Source organism: Hemiscyllium ocellatum, chromosome 11 (assembly GCF_020745735.1).
Source record: "Hemiscyllium ocellatum isolate sHemOce1 chromosome 11, sHemOce1.pat.X.cur, whole genome shotgun sequence".
NCBI lineage: Eukaryota > Metazoa > Chordata > Chondrichthyes > Orectolobiformes > Hemiscylliidae > Hemiscyllium > Hemiscyllium ocellatum.
Genome location: NC_083411.1, coordinates 90,098,196 through 90,118,985, shown reverse-complemented (window position 1 = coordinate 90,118,985; position 20,790 = coordinate 90,098,196). Strand labels below are relative to the sequence as shown.

The 20,790-nt window shown below is 40.4% G+C and overlaps 1 protein-coding gene and 1 long non-coding RNA gene across 2 annotated transcripts in view; one reads left to right on the top strand and one right to left on the bottom strand.

Moving 5' to 3' along the window:
* siah2l (seven in absentia homolog 2 (Drosophila)-like) overlaps positions 1 to 10,438 on the bottom strand; it is a 53,564-nt gene extending 43,126 nt beyond the window's left edge. Inside the window, exon 1 of the mRNA XM_060832711.1 lies at positions 9,764 to 10,438. Within this exon, the coding sequence (XP_060688694.1) occupies positions 9,764 to 10,222 (459 nt within the window). The 5' untranslated portion in view covers positions 10,223 to 10,438. The remainder of the gene's footprint in view (positions 1 to 9,763) is intronic.
* Positions 10,439 to 10,550: 112 nt separating this feature from the next.
* On the top strand, positions 10,551 to 20,030 carry LOC132820505 (uncharacterized). Its single transcript, XR_009645199.1, has 3 exons — positions 10,551 to 10,885; positions 11,129 to 11,166; positions 19,944 to 20,030. It is a non-coding gene; the product is annotated as an uncharacterized LOC132820505 (long non-coding RNA).
* Positions 20,031 to 20,790: the final 760 nt, after the last annotated feature.

Below are 20,790 nucleotides of genomic sequence, written 5' to 3'. Positions count from 1 at the left end.
ATCAGTTGACTCAAAACTGGGCATCAAATTGGAAATTTTCCTGGCCTGCGATACTCAGTTTTACAACAGTGGCTTCATAGTTATATTTGTATCATGAACAACTCCTAAAAAAGCAGAAATAAATATCATTGTAATTTGTTAATGACACATTCATAGCAAAACTCACGGTATGGTGGAATGATAAGAGCATCAGATCACAATGTTATTAACATGCTCAATCTAGATATTCCCTTTGCAATCACAAAATAAAACTGCAAATGAAGAAAACACATCGTGTGGATAATGATCACTCAGCAGCACAGAACTTGAGTAGTGTTGAAAAGAGACATCATAAAAACACTTTTCATCTTTCGCTTATCAGACCAGATTCAGGAATATTAAATTTGAAAGGGAACAGCAACTTATAATGAAAGGAAAACAGAAATTGCTGGAACAACTCAGCAAGTTTGGCAGCATCTGTGGAGAAAGAAAAACAGTTAAATGCTAACTTTGTTTCTCTCTCCACAGCTGCTGCCAGATCTGCTGGGTTGTTCCAAAAATTTCTGTTTTTGTTTCAGATTTCAAGCAGCCACACGTTTTTTCTTTATTAGCAGTTTATACTGCACGAGTAAGGTGGTGCTTTGAGTGAGATGCTAAACCAAGGTTTCAGCTGCTTGTAAACCTTTATAGATTTCAAGGTATATGTGAAAGCAACTCAGGAAGTTCTCCTCCACCTCCTAAGCAACATATATCCACCAAGTAGTAGCAAAATTAGACTGATCATCTATCTTTGCAGTTTTGTATGTCTATGCTGTGCACAAACTTGGGTACCAAGCTGTCTGTTCCCTACGCAAATAGTAATCACCAACTCTGAAATCCTGAGGGTTTAAATAAAAAACCCGGATTGTTGTGCTTATTGCTCAAACTAACTTCTGATAATTAGCAATGGTCAAGCATACAAGTTAATGACTTCAAGAAAAACAGATCTGAATCTAAATTCTGAATTATTAAAAAGGTCAATCTCTATACAGAGATCCTGTTAGCTTGTTAATTTTCTACACAATTTTTAATCAACTTGTGGAAATATAAATTTCCAAGTCCACCTTTAAAATGAAAACACCCAACAGAAATTCAACAAATTGAATTATACTGTCCAACTACTGACGGTGCCATTAACACCTCAGCGTCGCTTCTCCATCACTTGCATTCTCAAAATATCGACTCAAGCTTCAATCTGAATTTCAAATAAACAGTGGCCACAAACTGTACTGAATTGCTAGTGATGTGTTTTATTCTATTATTTTCAATACTCTTCCATAGGATTTGATTATCTAAGACTGTTTAACCGTATGGCTACATACCTATTTTGTGAACCCTTAAAAATGCTTGCTCTGACCCAGCTTGTACCCTTACAATTTTAATACTTAACTTGAACTGTTTCACAGATTGATTTTTTTTCTTCAGGACTTCTATTAATTGCTAAACTTTGATAGGTTAACAGCTGATAATAGCCCATGGCCTGACCTCAACATAGCTCTAAGGATGATGGACTATAAAGTCAGTGAGAATTATACTTTCATTTGGCACAAAAGTACACCATAAAAGCAGAAAGGAGATGAAGAAACAAACAGAAAAAAAAATCCAAAGAGGAATCTCAGGGACCTTCATGTCAAACATAAGATGGTCAAGCAGTTTCTGTGCATGTGGAATGATTTTTTTGGGGGGGGGGCGGGGTCATAAATGAAACAAAAATCAACAGATGAACAAAGGCAAGTTTTTGTGCAACAAAGTACTTGAATACCTATGCTACACCCAGCGAAATGTTAAGATAAGAATATGGTGACCTAGAAGTCTGAATAAGCAGTCTAGTTAGAAACCACCACCTCAGAAAAATAACACTTGCTTTATGAAAGACAAAGAGAAAGATGATCCTGCGTTTGAGAAAGAGAAAATGACTGCTGTGTTAATAACCAAACAGGATGCTTGAAAGATCTCCTGTCTGTCTAAAACAGAAGAATGGATTGGACTCTTAGAGAATTTAACAACAGGGAGATGCCAAGTTGGGCACAGCTGGAGTAGATGGGACTTAGTGGATAATTCTCCAGCCTCTGGGCCAGAAGGTCCTGAAGAACATGGTTGTTGATACAAGCAGGTCAGTATGTACCAATGCCAGCCCCCAGTTCAGATAAAAGAAAAGATTAATGGCAGGAAAGGGCATCCAGCTGTGAAATTATGTGCCAAATACAAAAAACAATGGCACGAAGGAATGATCAACAAACAAATGGGATTTGCGAGATACATTTTGACTGCATTAGTTAATGCAAAATAACTGCTCTTTACTTCAGTGTATTAGCTGCATGTTATGTTTGGTCTATGTCGATTCACAGTTCATTACAATGAGGCTTTGAAAGTGTGAAATTCTGTCCATCAGTCCTTTCTGTCTGCTGCTGGGAAAATACACCTTTTTATGACAAAAAGTTATTACTGTCCACAGGGATCACAGCAGCAGCCAAAGTCAAAAAAGTTAGACAAATAAAATTGAAATACTGGCAGTGCTGAAAATCTGAAATAAAAACGAAGTATGGAGAAGTTCGGCAAATTTGGTAACATCTTTGGACCAAGAACAGTTGCCAATGAGTCCGATATGAATTTTTATTGTAACTGAAAGAAGTTAGAAAATTATAGCGATTCTCTGATGCTGAATGATGTGCCAGAAAAGGACTTGATTTTTTTTGCTCGATATTCCCACCTCAATGAATTTCAGATACAACATGACGCGGAACTTTTCTTTCACTGCCAATACCTCCATGTCCATTTCTTTGGGCAGGAGTCCTCTCTCCATTCCTTTCTCACCCATCTTCATTACTCCCCTCTCCACCTGGACTCCTGCTTTCAAGCCTTTGAGTTGCACTTTATGTTTTCAAGAACTGCCAATGTTACACTAACTGCCTTAATTTTTGTGGTCACCTCACATATTAGATTCCCTACAGTGTGGAAACAGGCCCTTCAGCCCAAATGTCCACACCGACCCATTTCCCTTTGACTAATGCACCTAATGTTATAGGCAATTTAACATGGCCAATTCACCTGATCTACACATCTTTGGACTGTGGGAGGAAACCGGAGCACCCAGAGGAAACCCAAGCAGACACAGAGAGAATACGCAAACTCCACACAGACAGTCGCCCAAGGCTGGAATCAAACCTGGGACCCTGGTGCTGTGAGGAAGCAGTGCTAACCACTGAGCCACCGTGCTCTCTCTCTCTGAGCTGCTGCACATTCTCTTGGGTCTAACCGTGACTTTGTTATCAAACCTTGGTCCAGACTGTTGTTGTCTGGTATGTTGACCATTACCTTACAGGTAATTCTCAAATACTGTACTTCCTCTGATCTTCCCTGCATCCTCAGCCCACCTCAGAACACCAAATGGTTATTTCTAGGACTGTCACTGACCCCAATTCCCACCTCATATTCCCCCAACATCTCACAGCTCTTGACTACCTCCATCGCAAAATCCAAACACATCATTTCAATCTGTTCTGGCCCCACGTGAACTTATTTCTCCCAAACTGGATTGAAATTTCAAGCCCCACCATGTCCCTAGTCCCATCCAGTCTCTTTCCATTTACATTTGTAATTCTTCTGACACTTTACATGGGTTAAATCCATCTTCCTCCTCTCATCCAGATTTGGAATGTTCATTAATTTTGCTTCCAATTTCCATCTTTCTCACCTTCACCTGGTCCATCTCCAACTCTTCCCTTCCTTGACATCATTGTTTCCATTTCGGGAGATTGCCTATCCACTAATATGCACCACAAACTCACCAACTCCTACTGTTACATTGACTACTTACTCACAAGCTATTTCTGGCAAGGATTCCATTCCATTTACTCAGTTTCCCCATCTTTCAATGGGGTATCTGTGGCATGCTGCAAATGTGTTGCTGGTCAAAGCACAGCAGGCCAGGCAGCATCTCAGGAATAGAGAATTCGACGTTTCGAGCATAAGCCCTTCATCAGGAATGAAGGGCTTATGCTCGAAACGTTGAATTCTCTATTCCTGAGATGCTGCCTGGCCTGCTGTGCTTTGACCAGCAACACATTTGCAGCTGTGATCTCCAGCATCTGCAGACCTCATTTTTTACTATCTGTGGCATGTTCTCATCTTTATTCAAGTGTGAATAACCCCTCAGCATGGTCAACAGGACACTCCACCATGTTTGACATCTCTCACGCTGCTCCCTCACCTCTCCCAAAATAATAGGCTTTCATGTCATTTTCCAGTCCACAGTTTCTGCATTCAGAAGTTCATCTTCCACCATTTCTGCCACCTCCAACCAAATAAAAATGAATCTTTGCCTTCCCTTCACTGTCAGCATCCTGCAGGAATCATTCCCTCCAATGACACCACTCTTCCATCACTCCTAACACCCCCTAATAGCCGCATGCTATCTGCCGATGCAATTGCAGAAGTTACAACATCTGCCCATTCATGTCTTCACCATCCAAGACCCAAAATACACCTTCCAAGTGAAGCAGCTTTTTACTTGTACTTCTTTCAATCTAGTGTACTGCATTTGCTACTGTATTTGTGTTTTCTTTCTGCAGGCAATAACCCGACTTTCTAGTTGCTTATCATTTCAATAACCACCTTGGTCATATGCTAACATTTCCATTCTTGGCTAGCTATAGCATTCCAACAAAGCTCAATATTGGTTCGAGGCACAACAACTCATTTTCCACCAAGGCATTTTACAGCCTCAATAACTCAAAATTAAGAGTTGCACACCTTCAGAGTGTAACCTCTACTCCAATTCTGTTACATCTTTTCTTTCACCCCCACCACCCCATGTCTTGTTGATTTTCACTCTCATCACGGTGGACCTATTTTCTCCTTTTCATAGTTAACACTACTCTACATACCTATCACTCCTTTACCATTGTCACCTCTGTCATTGTTATTTTGAGCACGATCACCATCTGTCACATTTGTTCTTTTTTTCCCTCTGTCACTAGTATAAAAAAAGTTTCCAACTCCTTCCAGTTCTAAGAAGTCCCATCCTGGACTCGAAATGTTAACTTTGCTTCTCCCTCCACAGATGTTCCCAGATCTGCAGTTTCATCAGCACGCTCTGTTGAGGAAAAGCCAAGGTAACAATACCAAAACCTGAATTGAGGTTGGAATTAAAATGATGCAAAATTAGACACTAATCGCATCATTAAGAATTGGGTAATTATGGGGAAAATCAGTTGAACAACAGAGTCAAGAAAATTGTGACGATCAAAAATGCATCCAAATAACATGGTCAAATGCAAATTGCAGACTAACAGAAGCAATGGTTCCACTACATATTTTCTCCTAAGAGCAATCCCACGTCCCAGCGCTCTATCCAATTTTGCATTTCAATTTCAAAAATATTATCTATTTTCCTCACAAATTATGTTATAGACTCTAACTTCACCATTTTTAAGTACAAAGCAATTTAGGCTGTAACAACTTTCTGCATAAGATGTCTCATGTGTTGTCTCCCCCATCACAATGAAGACATTAAAGCGATTGCCACAAACTACATCCCCATAGCATTGATTTTTTTTTAATAACAAAGTACCTAAAATTGTATGCTTTACTCTAACAAATGTTCAACATTTGTATACCCAGTACATACTTTTTCATAATTTGCACATCCCGGAGCCTCCAATTTATAAAATCTAACATTTGTTGACCTTTAAAATGATTTTATCTACTTACACGCTCACAGACATAGCTCCTAAGTCTCTGTATTAATCATATCCTTCAGTTTTGCTGTTGAGTGCACGCTCCCATCCTTTGTTCTTCCACAAAATGCAATACCACACGTGCTCACATTAAATTGCCATTTGTCATCCTTAAAAGTCCTCCTCTATTTATCTAAACTCCTTAATTACACATTAGTAAACTTTTAAAAACCACACTCTCTAAGCTCAAATCACTTGCACAGATCAAGAACAAGCATAGATTCAGCTGACTTCCATAGTACACTACTTCCAACTCTCATAACCATGTAATATCCAAATACTATAAACCAACTTTTGATCCATGCTGCTTTATTTCCTCATATATAGGACTGAACTTTTTGCAGAGTCTTGACACATTAACAAATGTCTTCTGAACATCCATTTACACTAAAACCATAACTGTGTTTATTTTAAACCAAACAACTCAATAAAAATCTCAACATGAGCAAATCTATATTGTTTTCCATTACATTTTAAATATTCATTAACTTTATCTTGAATATAGATTCTAAAAAATTACCCCAATTTCATATCACAATTTGCATATCCAATAAAAAAATCCAACCAACGCCCACATGACTTTCAAACTCTATGCCAACAGGATATTTAAGTTTATCCATCTTTTGTTCTGTTGATTACTTCCATTTTATAAAAAACGTTGTCTCTAACAATTGTCCCATATACTGCTCAAAGACTTCTCATTTCTACTGTCAGTTATAAAAACAAACACAAAATGTTTAATATACTTTCATTCTTCACAAATAAATCTCTTTCATCTTTCACTTTTTCTGTTCTCTATTTTGGACATGTTTATTGAAGTTCTCATCAGACTGTCATTTTGAAGCTCTCATATTAGCATTATCTGCAAGAACTGAATATTTTCTTATCTCACGTTTTTCATCCACATTATACTTTGTATATTTCTTATGATTATTTGTTTGCCATAAGTTGATCACATTGCTGTTTGTATCACTACTTATCTACAAAACTCAATTCTTGAATATTGTCAATTTTCACTTCACTGGAATACTCACAGAACCCAAGAGTACAAAAGAGGCCTTTTTAGCCCATGGAGTCTGTATCGTCAAAAATACACTACTACCAACACTAATCCCATGATCTTGAATATGATGGCACTTCGGGTATTCAGCCAAATAAATTTCAAAAGTTGAGGTTACATGACTCCCAGACAGTATATTCCAGAATCTCACCACTCTCTGGGTGCATATGTTTTCCTCAAATTCCGTCTGAAGCTCCAGGCTTTCAATTTAAAATTATGAATTCCTTGTTGTTGACCAGTCTTATAGAGTGGTGTTCAGAACTGCAGACATACTGCAGCTCTAGCCTAATCAAATTTCTGTACAGCTCCAATATCACCTTGTTCCTAAAACGTATGCCTCGATTGATAAAGGCTAGTGCCCCAATGGCGTCTTAACTACCATATTAACCTATGGACAATACCAAATTGTCTGAATTTCCTAGTAGTCTGCTACTGAGTACTCGTTGTTTTATTCTTTTTTCCAAAGTGCATCACCTCACGTTTATCACGTTAAAATTCCATCTGGCAATGATCTGCCCAATCTGTTTTTATCTTTCTGCAACCTAACACCTTCTTCTTCATTGTCAATCACCTAGCCAATTTGTGCGTCATCTGCAAGCTTACATATCATTCCCCCCACCCAACATTTTTATCTACATCATTTATCAATACCACAAATAATAAGAGACCCAGCACTGATCTGTGTGGTACGCCACTGCACAATGGGCTTCAGTCACACAAACAGAATTCTACCACCACGCTGTCCCATGCCACTGAGCCAATTTTGGATCCAATTTGATAAGTCATCTTTGACTCCCCATAAACTATTACCTTCTTTATCAGCTTCCCACATGAGACCTTGTCAAAGGCCTTGCTGAAACCACAAACTATTATTTTACATTCTATCCATTTATTGGTGTCCTAATTTTGTTTACCAACTTTCTTATTGAGTTAATTTGGGCCACATTCCTTTTTCAGTCAAGAGAGCTCAGTTTTTTACTTAGCAACCTTTTTTTCTGAAATTGTTCTCCTACAATCATCAGTTATTCTCCCTACTTTGGTCCCTTGAAAAGAAATCAAGTGAACTTGAAACATACTGAGCTAAGCAGAAACCAAAAGCCATTTGGGAAAGTATTCTCCAATTGCTTGTCATTATTCCGGTCTCTCTTAGGATAGATTAAAATCATCCACTGTTGTCCATTTATTCTTTGATCTCCCTAAACTATTTGCAGTTTGCCCTCATCTTCACTTTGGTGTTTTTTTAATGCTACTAAGATGTAAAATGTATACTCCTATGCTTAACTCTATTCATAAGCAGATTTCATCCTTCACACTTTCCTTACTTTCTAGTACACGCATAGCATTCTTTAATAACAATCCAATCTCAACCTCTATTTCCAGTACTATTAGAGCAAACAATACTCAGTTCACATACAATGAGACTATACTTGGAAAATGTCATTCTTGCAAGATGTTTTGCAGAGCAAGGGAAAGAGTTATAGTCATAGAGATGTACAGCATGGAAACAGACCCTTCAGTCCAACCCATCCATGCCGACCAGAAATCCCAACCTAATCTAGTCCCACCTGCCAGCACCCGGCCCATATCCCTCCAAACCCTTCCTATTCATATACCCATCCAAATGCCTCTTAAATGTTGCAATTGTACCAGCCTCAACCACTTCCTCTGGCAGCTCATTCCATACACCTACCAACCTCAGCATGAAAAAGTTGCCCCTTAGGTCTCTTTTATATCTTTCCCCTCTCATCTAAACCTATGCCCTCTAGTTCTGGACTCCCTGACCCCAGGGAATAGATTTGATCTATTTATCCTATCCATGCCCCTCATAATTTTATAAGCCTCCATAAGGTCACCCCCTCAGCCTCCAACGCTCCAGGGAAAACAGCCCCAGCCTGTTCAACCTCTCCCTATAACTCAAATCCTTCTACCCTGGCAACATCCCTGTAAATCTTTTCTGAACCCTTTTAAGTTTCACAATATCTTTCCGATAGGACGGAGACCAGAACTGCGCGCAATATTGCAACAGTGGCCTGACCAATGTCCTGTACAGCTGCAACATGACCTCCCACCTCCTGTACTCAATGCTCTGACCAATAAAAGGAAAGCATACCAAACGTCTTCTTCACTATCCTATCTATCTGCGACTCCACTTTCAAGGAGCTATGAACCTGCACTCCAAGGTCTCTTTGTTCAGCAACACACCCTTGGACCTTACCATTACGTGTATAAGTCTAAGATTCACTTTCCCAAAATGCAGCACCTCACATTTATCTGAATTAAACTCCATCCGACTGATTAAGGAAAGTTGGGAAGCCAAGTCAAACAAAATGAGAAAACTTGCTCCATGTGATGCAAAGACACTGATGCAGATCAACAAGTCAACTCAATTCCTGGGAGACACAACAGTCTGGGTTGGGAACACTAGTTGAAAATTTAGATCAGCAAGACATGAGTAACAAATTAATAATAAGAGCAAAAGACATAAATCAAGAAATGAACAGTGGAATCAGGATGAGTGGGACAAAAGTAACAATAACAATAACCATCCAAATCACAAGTTGCGACAAAGGTTTACACATTGATAATAATAAATTTAGTGCAGTTGCAATATCCTAATAAAGTCACAACACCTATGAAATCACTTTGTAAAAATCCAGCTGCAGGTTAATTCTGGGACAGTCATTAGATCCAAGACAGTCAATATAACTGATTAAATATAATTAACTCTAAACTCTCAATACATTAAAGTTGCAACTTAAGCACTACATATAAAGTTGTTAAGTATTCACAGCTGGCTAGAAAGTACAGCATAAAAATATTTAGGGGTATTAGCAAGTGATAGGATCCTCCAAAGACACACCTGATGCAAGGCAGCGTGCAGTGCCTAAGTTTAACACAACTCGATTTGAAAGTTGCCGGATGTTTCTCTAGGCTTTCATGGACTCACCTTACATGGGAAAGGGATAGTGGAAGCCACTTTCTCCATGGCCAAGTTTCTGATGCTGGGGGTGAGAGGGCCCCTGCAAGTCGGGCAGCAGGAAAGTTTCTGCCGGCACTGGTTACATACCAGGTGTCCGGCCTGGCACTGCAGGATGGGCGGCAACACATAATCAAAACACACCGGGCACTCGAAGAGGGAAGTGAGTTCGGGCTGAGGCGGGCTGGATCCTCCCACTGCCGCCGCCGCTGCCGCCGCCGCTGCTGCAGCCGCCACCGCCGCTGCTGCTATGGCTGGATTGCCGCTCCCTCCTCCACCACCACCTCCTCCTCCTCCTCCTCCTCCAGCACTACTACCGCCACCTCCTCCTCCCGATCCTGATCCTGCTCCAGCCGCTGCCGCCGCCACAGCCGCCGCCGCCGTGTGTTTGCCCGCTTTCCCGCCGCCGGCTGACGATGGTCGGCTCATGGCTAACGACACTCCAACCGACAATGCATTCAAGGGAGCGGCGAGATCGAATCACTCCCAAAAGACACAAGAACAAATCCGACACAAGAATCCCCTTCCTTAAACAGCGCTGCAGGTCGCACAGCCTCGTCCTTTCCTTGTTATTAACGCCATTATTATTATTTCTGAAAGCAGCGTCCCATCTCACGGTCGTGCGTCAACATGGCGACGGCGCCTCACCGTGCAACCGAAACCGGAGGGGGCGGGGCTCGGCCCCCCTCTGTTACTGCAACCAATCAGAATCGCTCTCGCTGAACAACAGTGTCTCTGAGTGGCTCGGAACGGCGAAGGGGTGGGCGGCGACGCTTGGAATGGCCCGCCGCGCACAGCCCTCTGGGGGTTGTAGTTCACGAGGAGCAACCTCGCTTTTCATTGGTTCCGGGGACCGAGATGAAAGGACTCCAACTCCCAGAGTGCATGATGTAAGCGCCGCGGCCGCCCCACGTTTCGACATTGTTGTCATGTGCGATTCTTTGACCCTTTTCTCATTGAAGTGACAGTTGAGGGACTTTGTGGTGCAGTGTAGTGTCCCCTGTTCTAAGTCCCACCTGCTCCAGAGGTGTGACAGAATAACTCTAAACAAGTCATGTGTAATATCCATTACTTGAAGTGACGGATGATTAGGTGTTGCTGAATTTTAAGATAACAGATCTTTTGTTGTATGACGATTATAGTATAAAATAATGTAATGATTAAAACTTAAAGCTGATTTATTTTGCTAATAGTGTTTAAAATGTCAAAGGATCCTATTATTGTAGTCAATAAACTCAACTTGTAGACAAAACGTATATGTGAATGTCAGTCATTGGCACAGTTTCAGTCATTTTTCTATTGCTAATATTTTCTGTTACCTTTTTTTCCCAACAGTATTGGAGTTTATCCGTGCAAATAATCAGTAATTTGGGGTAAGACTGCAATTTGTTAATCAGATCTGTGTGTACTCTTGCCTCTGATTGTGTATGAACATGAGAGTCAAAGACTATTTTTAAATGAGTTAATGGTTTTTGAGATTAGATCGCTATTTCAGAAATAAGACATTACCAATTAACTGCTTAAACTGCAGTCTTAAAAAAAATCTTCAAAGGAATTTTCTGGCTTATGTCTGGAGAGAATCTTCATGTTTATTTAATTTGAAATGGTCTGAAGCTGTGTTGTATAAGACGAATGTTGTCCAATGTTTGGCTTTGTTGGAACATTCTGAGAAATCTTGTCAGTTGGAATAAAGGTGCGATGAGTTTTACTAATCCTTTTTAAAGAACGCTACACTGGAATTGCTGGCATTGATTGACAGACTCAGTAACCTCTTCTCTAATACATCTCCTATATTTTCAACTGTTATAAAGTAATACAGGAGTTCCGTTTATTTGTGCATGACACCAGCATTTTGAAATTTTCAATGTGTTTTTATATCCTCCTTGGCCTCTCTAGCCCTACCAACCTTCAAGATTGTTTCTTCAGTGCTGCCACCATGTTTTCAGCTGTCAAAGTGTTGAACTCTGTAATTGCCTCCCAATATTTCTTTGCATCTCTACCTGTGTGCTCACTTTTAAGAAGCTTCAAATTACCTTCTTTACCTGATTTCATATATTTCCACTTGGTTCAATACTAATGGGCGGCACAGTGGCACAGTGATTAGCACTGCTGCCTCACAGCGCCAGAGACCCGGGTTCAAGTCCTGACTCAGGCGACTGACTGTGTGAAGTTTGCACGTTCTCCCTGTGTCTGCGTGGGTTTCCTCCAGGTTTCCTCCCACAGTCCAAAAATGTGCGGGTGAGGTGAATTTGCCATTGCCCGTAGGGTTAGGTAAGGGGTAAACTTGGGGTACGGGTGGGTTGCGCTTCCACGGGGCGGTGTAAACTTGTTGGGCCGAAGGACCTGTTTCCACACTGTAAGCATAGTGGAATGTTTTATTAAGTTAAAAAGCAGTGTATAAATACCACAGCAACAGCAACTTGTAGATATTCTCCTAATATCACACTAAGGCTGCTTGCTGTGTCTTTTCTGCTGAAATGGATTTGAATAAAGGGAGCCCTGAGATCCCACAGCACTGGGGATTGGGCTATTGAATCAGATCATCTTCGCTATAAGAACTTGTTAGAAAAGACTCCCCCTCTGGCTGATATGCTGCTATGTATTAATCATTTCAACCAAAATAGTGACTGAAGTTAACAATAATGATATTGAGATTGACATTGATCCATCTCATAGCTCCAGTCAATTTCAAATTCATTATTTCTACTGTAGATCAAGCAGCAGAGACATTGAAGAAATTGCTTCACAGTCTCAGGCTGCTACTCTATTGGGACACAACTGGTGGTTTCGATGACTACTTTTGATGTACTGCTTTGACACTTGGAGAAAAGATGGATCTTGATCTTTCTACTGTTTATTAACACAGAGTCCCAAGGGATTCAACTCCAGGAACCAGTCTTCATATTGAGCATCTTGGCCTCAGCAACAATTATTTCAATTCAGTCACAGAAAATATTTACTTTTTTTTGGAATATACCCTTCAATATCTACATTAACACTTGGTTTCACGTACCTGTCTCAGCAGTTGGTTATTAATACTGATTTAATTACATCTACCTCTGACCTCAAATCCAGTGTTACACAATATTATTCTGTACTTTCCAGGCAATGTAAAGCATTCGTTCCTTAATCTAGCATTTCTTTATTTGCTTGCATGATTTGTGTCACTGGCTGAGCTGATGAAGGGCTTATGCCCAAAATGTGGATTCTCCTGTTCCTTGATTGCTGCCTGACCTGCTGTGCTTTTCCAGCACCATACTTTTCGACTCAACATTTATTGCTCATTCCTAATTGCCATGGATAAGGTGATGATGAGCTACCTTCTTGAACTGTTGCAGACCTTAGGGTGTAAGAACGCCTACAGTGCTGTTAGGGAAGGAGTTCCAGGATTTTTACCCAGTGAAACTGAATAGTGATATAGTTCAAGATGGTGTGTGGCTTGGAGGGGAAATCGAAGGCTGTGGTGTTCTTATGTATCTGCTGCCATTGTCCTTCCAGGTGGTAGGAGTCATGGGTTTGGAAGATACTGTTGAAAGAGATTGGGTGAGTTGATGCAGTGTGTCTTCCAAACACTGCTCCCAGTGGCAGATATGATGACAGTCAAACAGCCTGCTTTGTTCTGGGTGGTATCAAGCTGCTTGGGTGTTGAACTCATCAGGACCAGTGGTCAGTACTTTATCATATTCCTGCCTTGTATCTTGAGGATGATGGACAAGTTTCAAGAGTCAGAAGGTGAATTACTCACTACAGAATTCCCAGCCTCTGACTTCTTGTAGCCACAATATTAATATTCTGGTCAATGGTAATTTTAAGGATGTTGACACTGGAGAACTCAGTGGTAATAATGCCATCAAATGTCAATGGGTAATGGTTAGATTCTGTCTTATTGGAGATGACAATTAGCTGGCAGTTGTGTGACATAAATATTATTTGCCACTTATCAGTTCTATGTAGATCGTGTCCAGGTTTGCTGAAGTTGAGCACCCCCTTATCAGGAAATTATCCACGTTGTCCTTAACATTTTCAGCCTCTGCTTTTGCCACATTTTTGAGGAAGGAACTTCCAAAACTCTGAGAGCAAAGGAACCACCTCATCTCTGTGTCAAATAGGAAACCTTTTTAGTTTTAAACAATGACTCCTAATTCTAGATTCTTCCACAGCAGGAAACATCCTCTCCCCATCTACCCTATCAGGACCACATAGGATCTTATATGTTCCAATGAGGTCACTTCTTGCTCTTCTAAACTCCAACAGAAACAAGCTTAGCCTGTCTAAACTTTCCTCATAAAGTAACCCATCTATTACTGGTATTAGTCTAGAGAACTTTATTTGAATGCTTCTGATGCATTTACATTCTTCCTCGAGTAAGACCACCAGCACTGTAAACAGTACTCCATATGTAGTCTCGCCAAAGTCCTGTAAAACTGAAGCATAACTTTCCTAATTTTGTATTCAGTTCCTCCCACAATGAATGATAATATTCCATTGGCTTTCCTTATTAATTGCTGTATCTGCATACTAAACTTATGCAATTCACACACTAGGACACCTAGATCTTTCTGCCTCTCATAGCTCTGCAATCTCTCACCATTCCTTTTTATTCCTGCAAAACGTACAATTTCACAATTTCTCATGTTATACTCCCATTTGACAGATTTTTTACACACTCACAACTTATATGCCTTGTTTTACCCTTCTTACATTCACCACAATTTCTCCTACCAATTTTTTGTCATCAACAAATTTTAGCAATTTTCATCCAAGTCATTCATATAAACTAAAAAAATGTTGCAGCCCTAGCACCGATCCCTGTGACACACCACTCATTATATCTAGCCAACTGAAAAAGACTCGTTGTGCCTTCTCTGTTTCTTGTCAGCCAGCCAAGCTTTTATCCATGGCAATATGTATTCCATTGCTTCAAATATTCCTAAGGCAAGGACCCCTGAGCGTTATGATTCCAAACAGTGTTATAATCCCAGCTGTTGTTATTACTGGTCAAATCAGACCACAGACTGAAATCTGGCATGATGGAACTATATTTATTTGTTTTTATTTAACAAAGTTTTTTTTAATGAAATACCAACATACAATGCTGCAGATTTGGTTTTAACAATAAAACAGAAGTTTATGATACAAAAGAGAAACTAAAATGCAATAAACCAAGTTATTTACTGTATACACAACACAATTTAAAAGATTTCAAAACTTACAGCAAAAATACAATCCCATCTACTCAATCACCATCACTTTACAATCCTCATGCCAGAGAAAGTTCATTTCTCCATCACATCTATAATTCACAGTCTTGAGAGTTTGCTTTGCTTCTTCCTTGATTAATCACACAACTGAGCTTAGAAGTTCTCATTTTCAACTTTGAATAACGCCTTCATGGTTCTAACCAAGCATTTATCTTCTAGAAGTCTCAAACTAAAATGCTTACAGTAAAACTACCTTCCCTTACTGTGTCTCCTAAATTACTGGTAGGTTAATCATTAAACACCCATACACACAGATCAAAATTCACAAGCCACTAAGCAAAATCAAACTCTAAAATACATGATATTATAATATATATAAATCACAGATCTTAAATCACAACAGAATAACCTCAAATGTTAATGCTCTGGGAAAGGAAGGCTGAACTGGTTACCTTTATTACTTAAGTCCCTCTTTTGGTTGGTCACAACAAAGTTAACTTAAACAGGATTTCTTCCCTCATGAGTTCCTCTTCCCAATTTAAATAATTTATGCTTTGCTACTAAATTTAAGAAAATATAATAAAATGTGGCACACATACATAAATTAAAAATGTAAATTGAATGGAAAGGTAATAATTAAAGAGATTTGCAAATCAGTTTCTGATTTCCATTAAAAGTAGATGGTGAAACATTGAGGTTAGTAAGTTGGACAATCCTGGTCATGCTGACCTTGGTAATGAAGCAGCTGATTTCAGGATTCTTGGATTTGCAAGTTAGCTGACAGGTTTTTGTCTTTTCTCATTTTCATGTGATGTTACTGGCATCCAGCATTCAAAGCATGAGAGAATCTCATCTACAGCAGCACAGGAGTATCTAATGTCTGACCTTCACATCACACTAGCTCATTAATATACACTGACCAAGAGTTGCAGCTAGTGTTTAACCCTTTTAATTCTATATCCCTGGAAGAATAGTCCACTACTGTTCACCCTGCTGACACAAGATTGTGCAGTGATGCACAGGTAGAATCATATCATCAAGTTCGCTGATGACACGACTATAGTGGGTCTCATCAGGAGGAACGAGGAGTTAGCATGGAGAGAGGAGGTGCAGTGGTTAACAGACTGGTACAGAGCTAACAACCAACCCTCTTTGAATGTAGATAAAATGAAAGAGATAGGGAGGGCACAGAGAAACCACTCTCTGCTGTATTTTGATGGCTTCCCTGTAGAAAACAGGAAGAGCACCAAATTGCTCGGCATCCACCTGGTGGAGAAACTCACCTGTACCCTCAACATCAGCTCCCTAGCCAAGAAAGCCCAGCAGCCTCTCTACTTTCTGCATAAACTAAGGAAAGCACACCTCCCAACACATTCTACAGAGGGATCATTGAGAGTACCCTGAGCTGCTGCATCACTGCCTCATTCGGGAATTGCACTGTCTTGGATCATAAGACCCTCCAATGGATAGAGAGGACAGCTGAGAAGATCATCGGGGTTTCTCTCCCATCCATTGCAGACATTTACACTACACACTGCATCTGAAAAGCTAAGAGCATTGTAAAAGACCCCACATACCCCTCACTCAAACTCTTCTCCCTCCTGCCATCTGGCAAACGATACTGGAGCCATTTGATCTCTCATGGCCAGACTGTACATCAGTTTCTACCCCCAAACTATCAGGCTCCTTAACACAGCATGGTCCATCTGAAATTCTTTACAAGACTTCAAATTGCTGCTAGAACAATGTCTATTAATTATCATTCTTTTATTAGACTCTAATTTGTGAGTTTTGCACTTCTTATGCTTGTTATACAGCCCTTTGTATGATCATGTAATTTGTGCTGTCCATGTAACACCTTGGTCCTGGAGAAATGCTGTCTAGTTTTTTACTGTATCAGTTGTATATGATAGAAATAACAAATAAAATCTATTCTCTCTCTTTTTCTCAATAACATAGAAACATGTCTCTAGTCCGGGACCTATGACACAATAATAGATGAAGTCCACCAGGATTCAGTAACTTGTCATCCCACAGCTCAAACAGATTGCTCAGTGCAGCTTTCCTGGTGATTGTAATTTTCTTGAGTTCCACCCTGCCTTTCATTTCCTGGCGTAAAACTATTTCTATGATGTTACTTATATCCTCTCTAATGGAGACCATTACAAAATATTATTCAATTAATTTACATCTTGTTATTTTCTATTCCCCAGTTGGACTGAATGCTTCCTCCTTTGATTCTTTATTTAAAAAAATTCTAGAAGCTCTTACTATCTGTTTTTATATCTCTAACTAGCTTTCGGTCATACTATATTTTTTTCTTCCTTATTAACCTTTTGATCATTCTTTACTGTCCTTGATATTCTGATCAATTCTTGGCTGGTCAATATCTTTGCAAAATTAGATGATTTTTCTTTAAGTTTGATACATCTTTAGCTTTTTTAGATAACCATGGATAGTGGGTCTGCTCCTAGGAAGTTTTCTTTCTCATTTGCGTGTATCTATTGTGTATATTCTAAAATAGCCCCTGAAACATCCACCATTAGAATCCAATGACCCATCCCTTAGTCTAATATCCTCATCCTCAATGACAGAAGTGGCCAGCGCATCAGTGTAAGGATAAAGCTGAAGCATTTGCAACAATCTTCAGCCAGAAGTGCTGAGTCGATGATCCATCTCAGCCTCCTCCAGAGGTCCTCAACATTACAGATACCAATCTTCAGCCAATTTGATTCACTCCATGTGACATAAAGAAACGGTTGGTGACACTGGATAAAAGTTCATGGGTAGCATTAGAGTAAATGGAAAGTTGGCCAGATGTTAGGAAACAGGAAGTATGCATAAATATGTTCTTGTTTGATTGGCAGGATGTGACAAGTGAAGTCCTGCAGAGATTTGTGCTGGAACCATTTTACAACTTACATCAATAACTTAGGGAGGCTTTCTAAATTCACAGATGACACCAAGATAGGTAGGCTAATGTGTAATGAAGTGTTTATCAAGAAGTTGTGGATCGATATAGATAAGTTAAGTGAATGCAAATAAAAAAACTGGTATAAGATGGGAAGCAGTGAAGTTATTCATTTGGCAGGGAGAATAAAAAAACAGTGTATTACATAAACAGAGAACGACTACCGAATTCTTAGGTGCAGGGGGATTCAGGTATTTTACTGCATGAGTCACAAAATGTTTGTATTCAGGTCCGGCATATAATCAAGAACTCAAGAGAAGTGCTATCCTTTATTATGAGAGGAATTGAACAAAAATGTAATGATGTTATACTTCCGTTATACAGAGTATTCATGAGACCACATTTTGAATACTGTGGGCAGTTTTGGTCTCCTTATTGAAGGAAGATTGTAAATACATCGGAGCTTGTTTAAGGGAGATTTACTGGATTGAGACCTAGAATGAGCAGGTTGTTTAATGAGGATAGGTTGGGCAGGCTGAGCTTGATTCCCTGAAGTTTACAAGAATGCGGCCTGACTTGATTAAAGTATGTAAGTTGCTGAATAACCTTCACAAAATGGATGTGAAACAAATGTTTCCTGTTGTAGATGAGTCCAAAACAAAAGGGTATGATTTAAAATTAGGGATCATTCTTTAAGGATAGAGAGGGGACAATTTCTTTTCTCTCAGCACGTTTGAAACTTTGGAACCTTTGCCTCAGAAAGCAATAGAGGCAAGATGATTGAATATTTTTAAGCCAGAGGTGGGTAGATTCTTGTTAGACAGTGGAATCAGTTGGGGTAGATTGACACACTACACAATCAGCCCCAATCTTATTGAAAGGTACAGCAGGCTTGTGGGATTGAATGGTCTACTTCTGCTCCTATTTGTGTTTGGATTTATCATTAATTCCATCATGTTGCATACGACCAGGTCTAGTTTAACCTTGTCTTCAGTTGGCTCCGGAATGATCTGTTCTGGACAATTTCACAAAAACACTGATCTTGACCATCTTTGTCCAACCAATTTTCCAGTCTATATATGTCGATTTAAATCACCAGCAATTACCTTGTTACCTTTCTGACAAGCTCCCATTATTTCTTCCATTATACTTTTACCTACTGTTTGGTTACTGTAATGACCATCTCTGCTATCTCCCACTTTTTCTAACTCTGCTACAGCACTCATCTCTCACTAGGACTCAGGATCTGCCACTCTCATATTGCATGCAAATTCTTCCATTAATCACTCTCATCACCTCCAACTCACCAGTCTACTAACTCTGTATGTCCTTTAGCTTCCTAATTTCCCACTAGCAACACTTTACTACCTTTCTCCCACTTGCACCAACACTAACAGTTGTGCCAGTCATTTTCATCTCACTCAGACCCTCTCTTTGTCTCATTCCAGGAGAATAGTGGGCGGCACGGTGGCACAGTGGTTAGCACTGCTGCCTCACAGCGCCTGAGACCCGGGTTCAATTCCCGACTCAGGCGACTGACTGTGTGGAGTTTGCACGTTCTCCCCGTGTCTGCGTGGGTTTCCTCCGGGTGCTCCGGTTTCCTCCCACAGTCCAAAGATGTGTGGGTCAGGTGAATTGGCCATGCTAAATTGCCCGTAGTGTTAGGTAAGGGGTAAACATAGGGGTATGGGTGGGTTTCGCTTTGGCGGGTCGGCGTGGACTTGTTGGGCCGAAGGGCCTGTTTCCACACTGTAAGTCTAATCTAATCTAATCAAAACACCCCACAAGTGGTTATAGAGAGTCAAGATGGTGGTGGGGTGCCTGACATTTGTCTCCATAACCTCTGTAATAGAAAAGCCTTATCTAGTTGGAGAGGACTATGACTACTCATGGTGATGCCTCCATGTCCCACCAACAACATAAGATCCTTTATCAAGAACTGGACTTCTCTTCCATTACTGCTGCTGTGAATATATTTTTAAAATGCACAGACTTCTACTCCTATTTCACAATTCATTCCCTCTCCTGTCTTCTGCAGGCAGCAGCAACATCCATAACACCTCTCCACTGAACAGACCAGACCTCTGCATCATCTCCTGCATAAGCTCTGATGAAGAAGCCACAGATTCCTCAGGGGAAGCAGCAGCAAGGCTGCCTCCTGCACCCTCCACCAGCTCAGGTGCTAATGCCTTGGTGATGGATTAGAGTCTGGAGCACATTCTGATGAGCACATCACATTTCTGCAGCTGGTTGAGGAAGAAATTTGCAAGTTCACTGGCATCCAGACAACTGCTAGGCATGAGTCACTTGCTTAGGAGAGGACACTATGATGTTGACCATTAATAATTTCCGCCAGTAGAGAAATGGACTCAGAAATGATGGACAGGTTTGTCTGAGGTACGTGGGAAACTGAATTGAAGGTTGGTGGAGTCTACCAAACACTGTACTGTACTGCCTCCAATCCGTGAGGATTTAGCTGCATCCTTGAACAGATTGGTGGTTGTCAATGGGAGCTTAAAAATGTGTTGCTGGAAAAGCGCAGCAGATCAGGCAGCATCAAAGGAGCAGGAGAATCGACATTTCGGGCATAAGCCAAAACGCCGATTCTCCTGCTCCTTTGATGCTGCCTGACCTGCTGCGATTTTCCAGAAACACATTTTTAAGCTCTGATCTCTAACATTTGCAGCCCTCACTTTCTCCTGGTTGTCAATGGGACCCAAGTCCAGCACACTCTGTCTGCAGGATACACTCACAGACTTGCACTCCATCACTCTAACCATTAGTACTCAGCTGCAATGGGAAAGTGACAAGGGGACTGGATGATGTCAGAGACACCTAGTCAGAGGAGGAATCACATCCAGACCCTCCCCTAAGTTTTTTTCTCA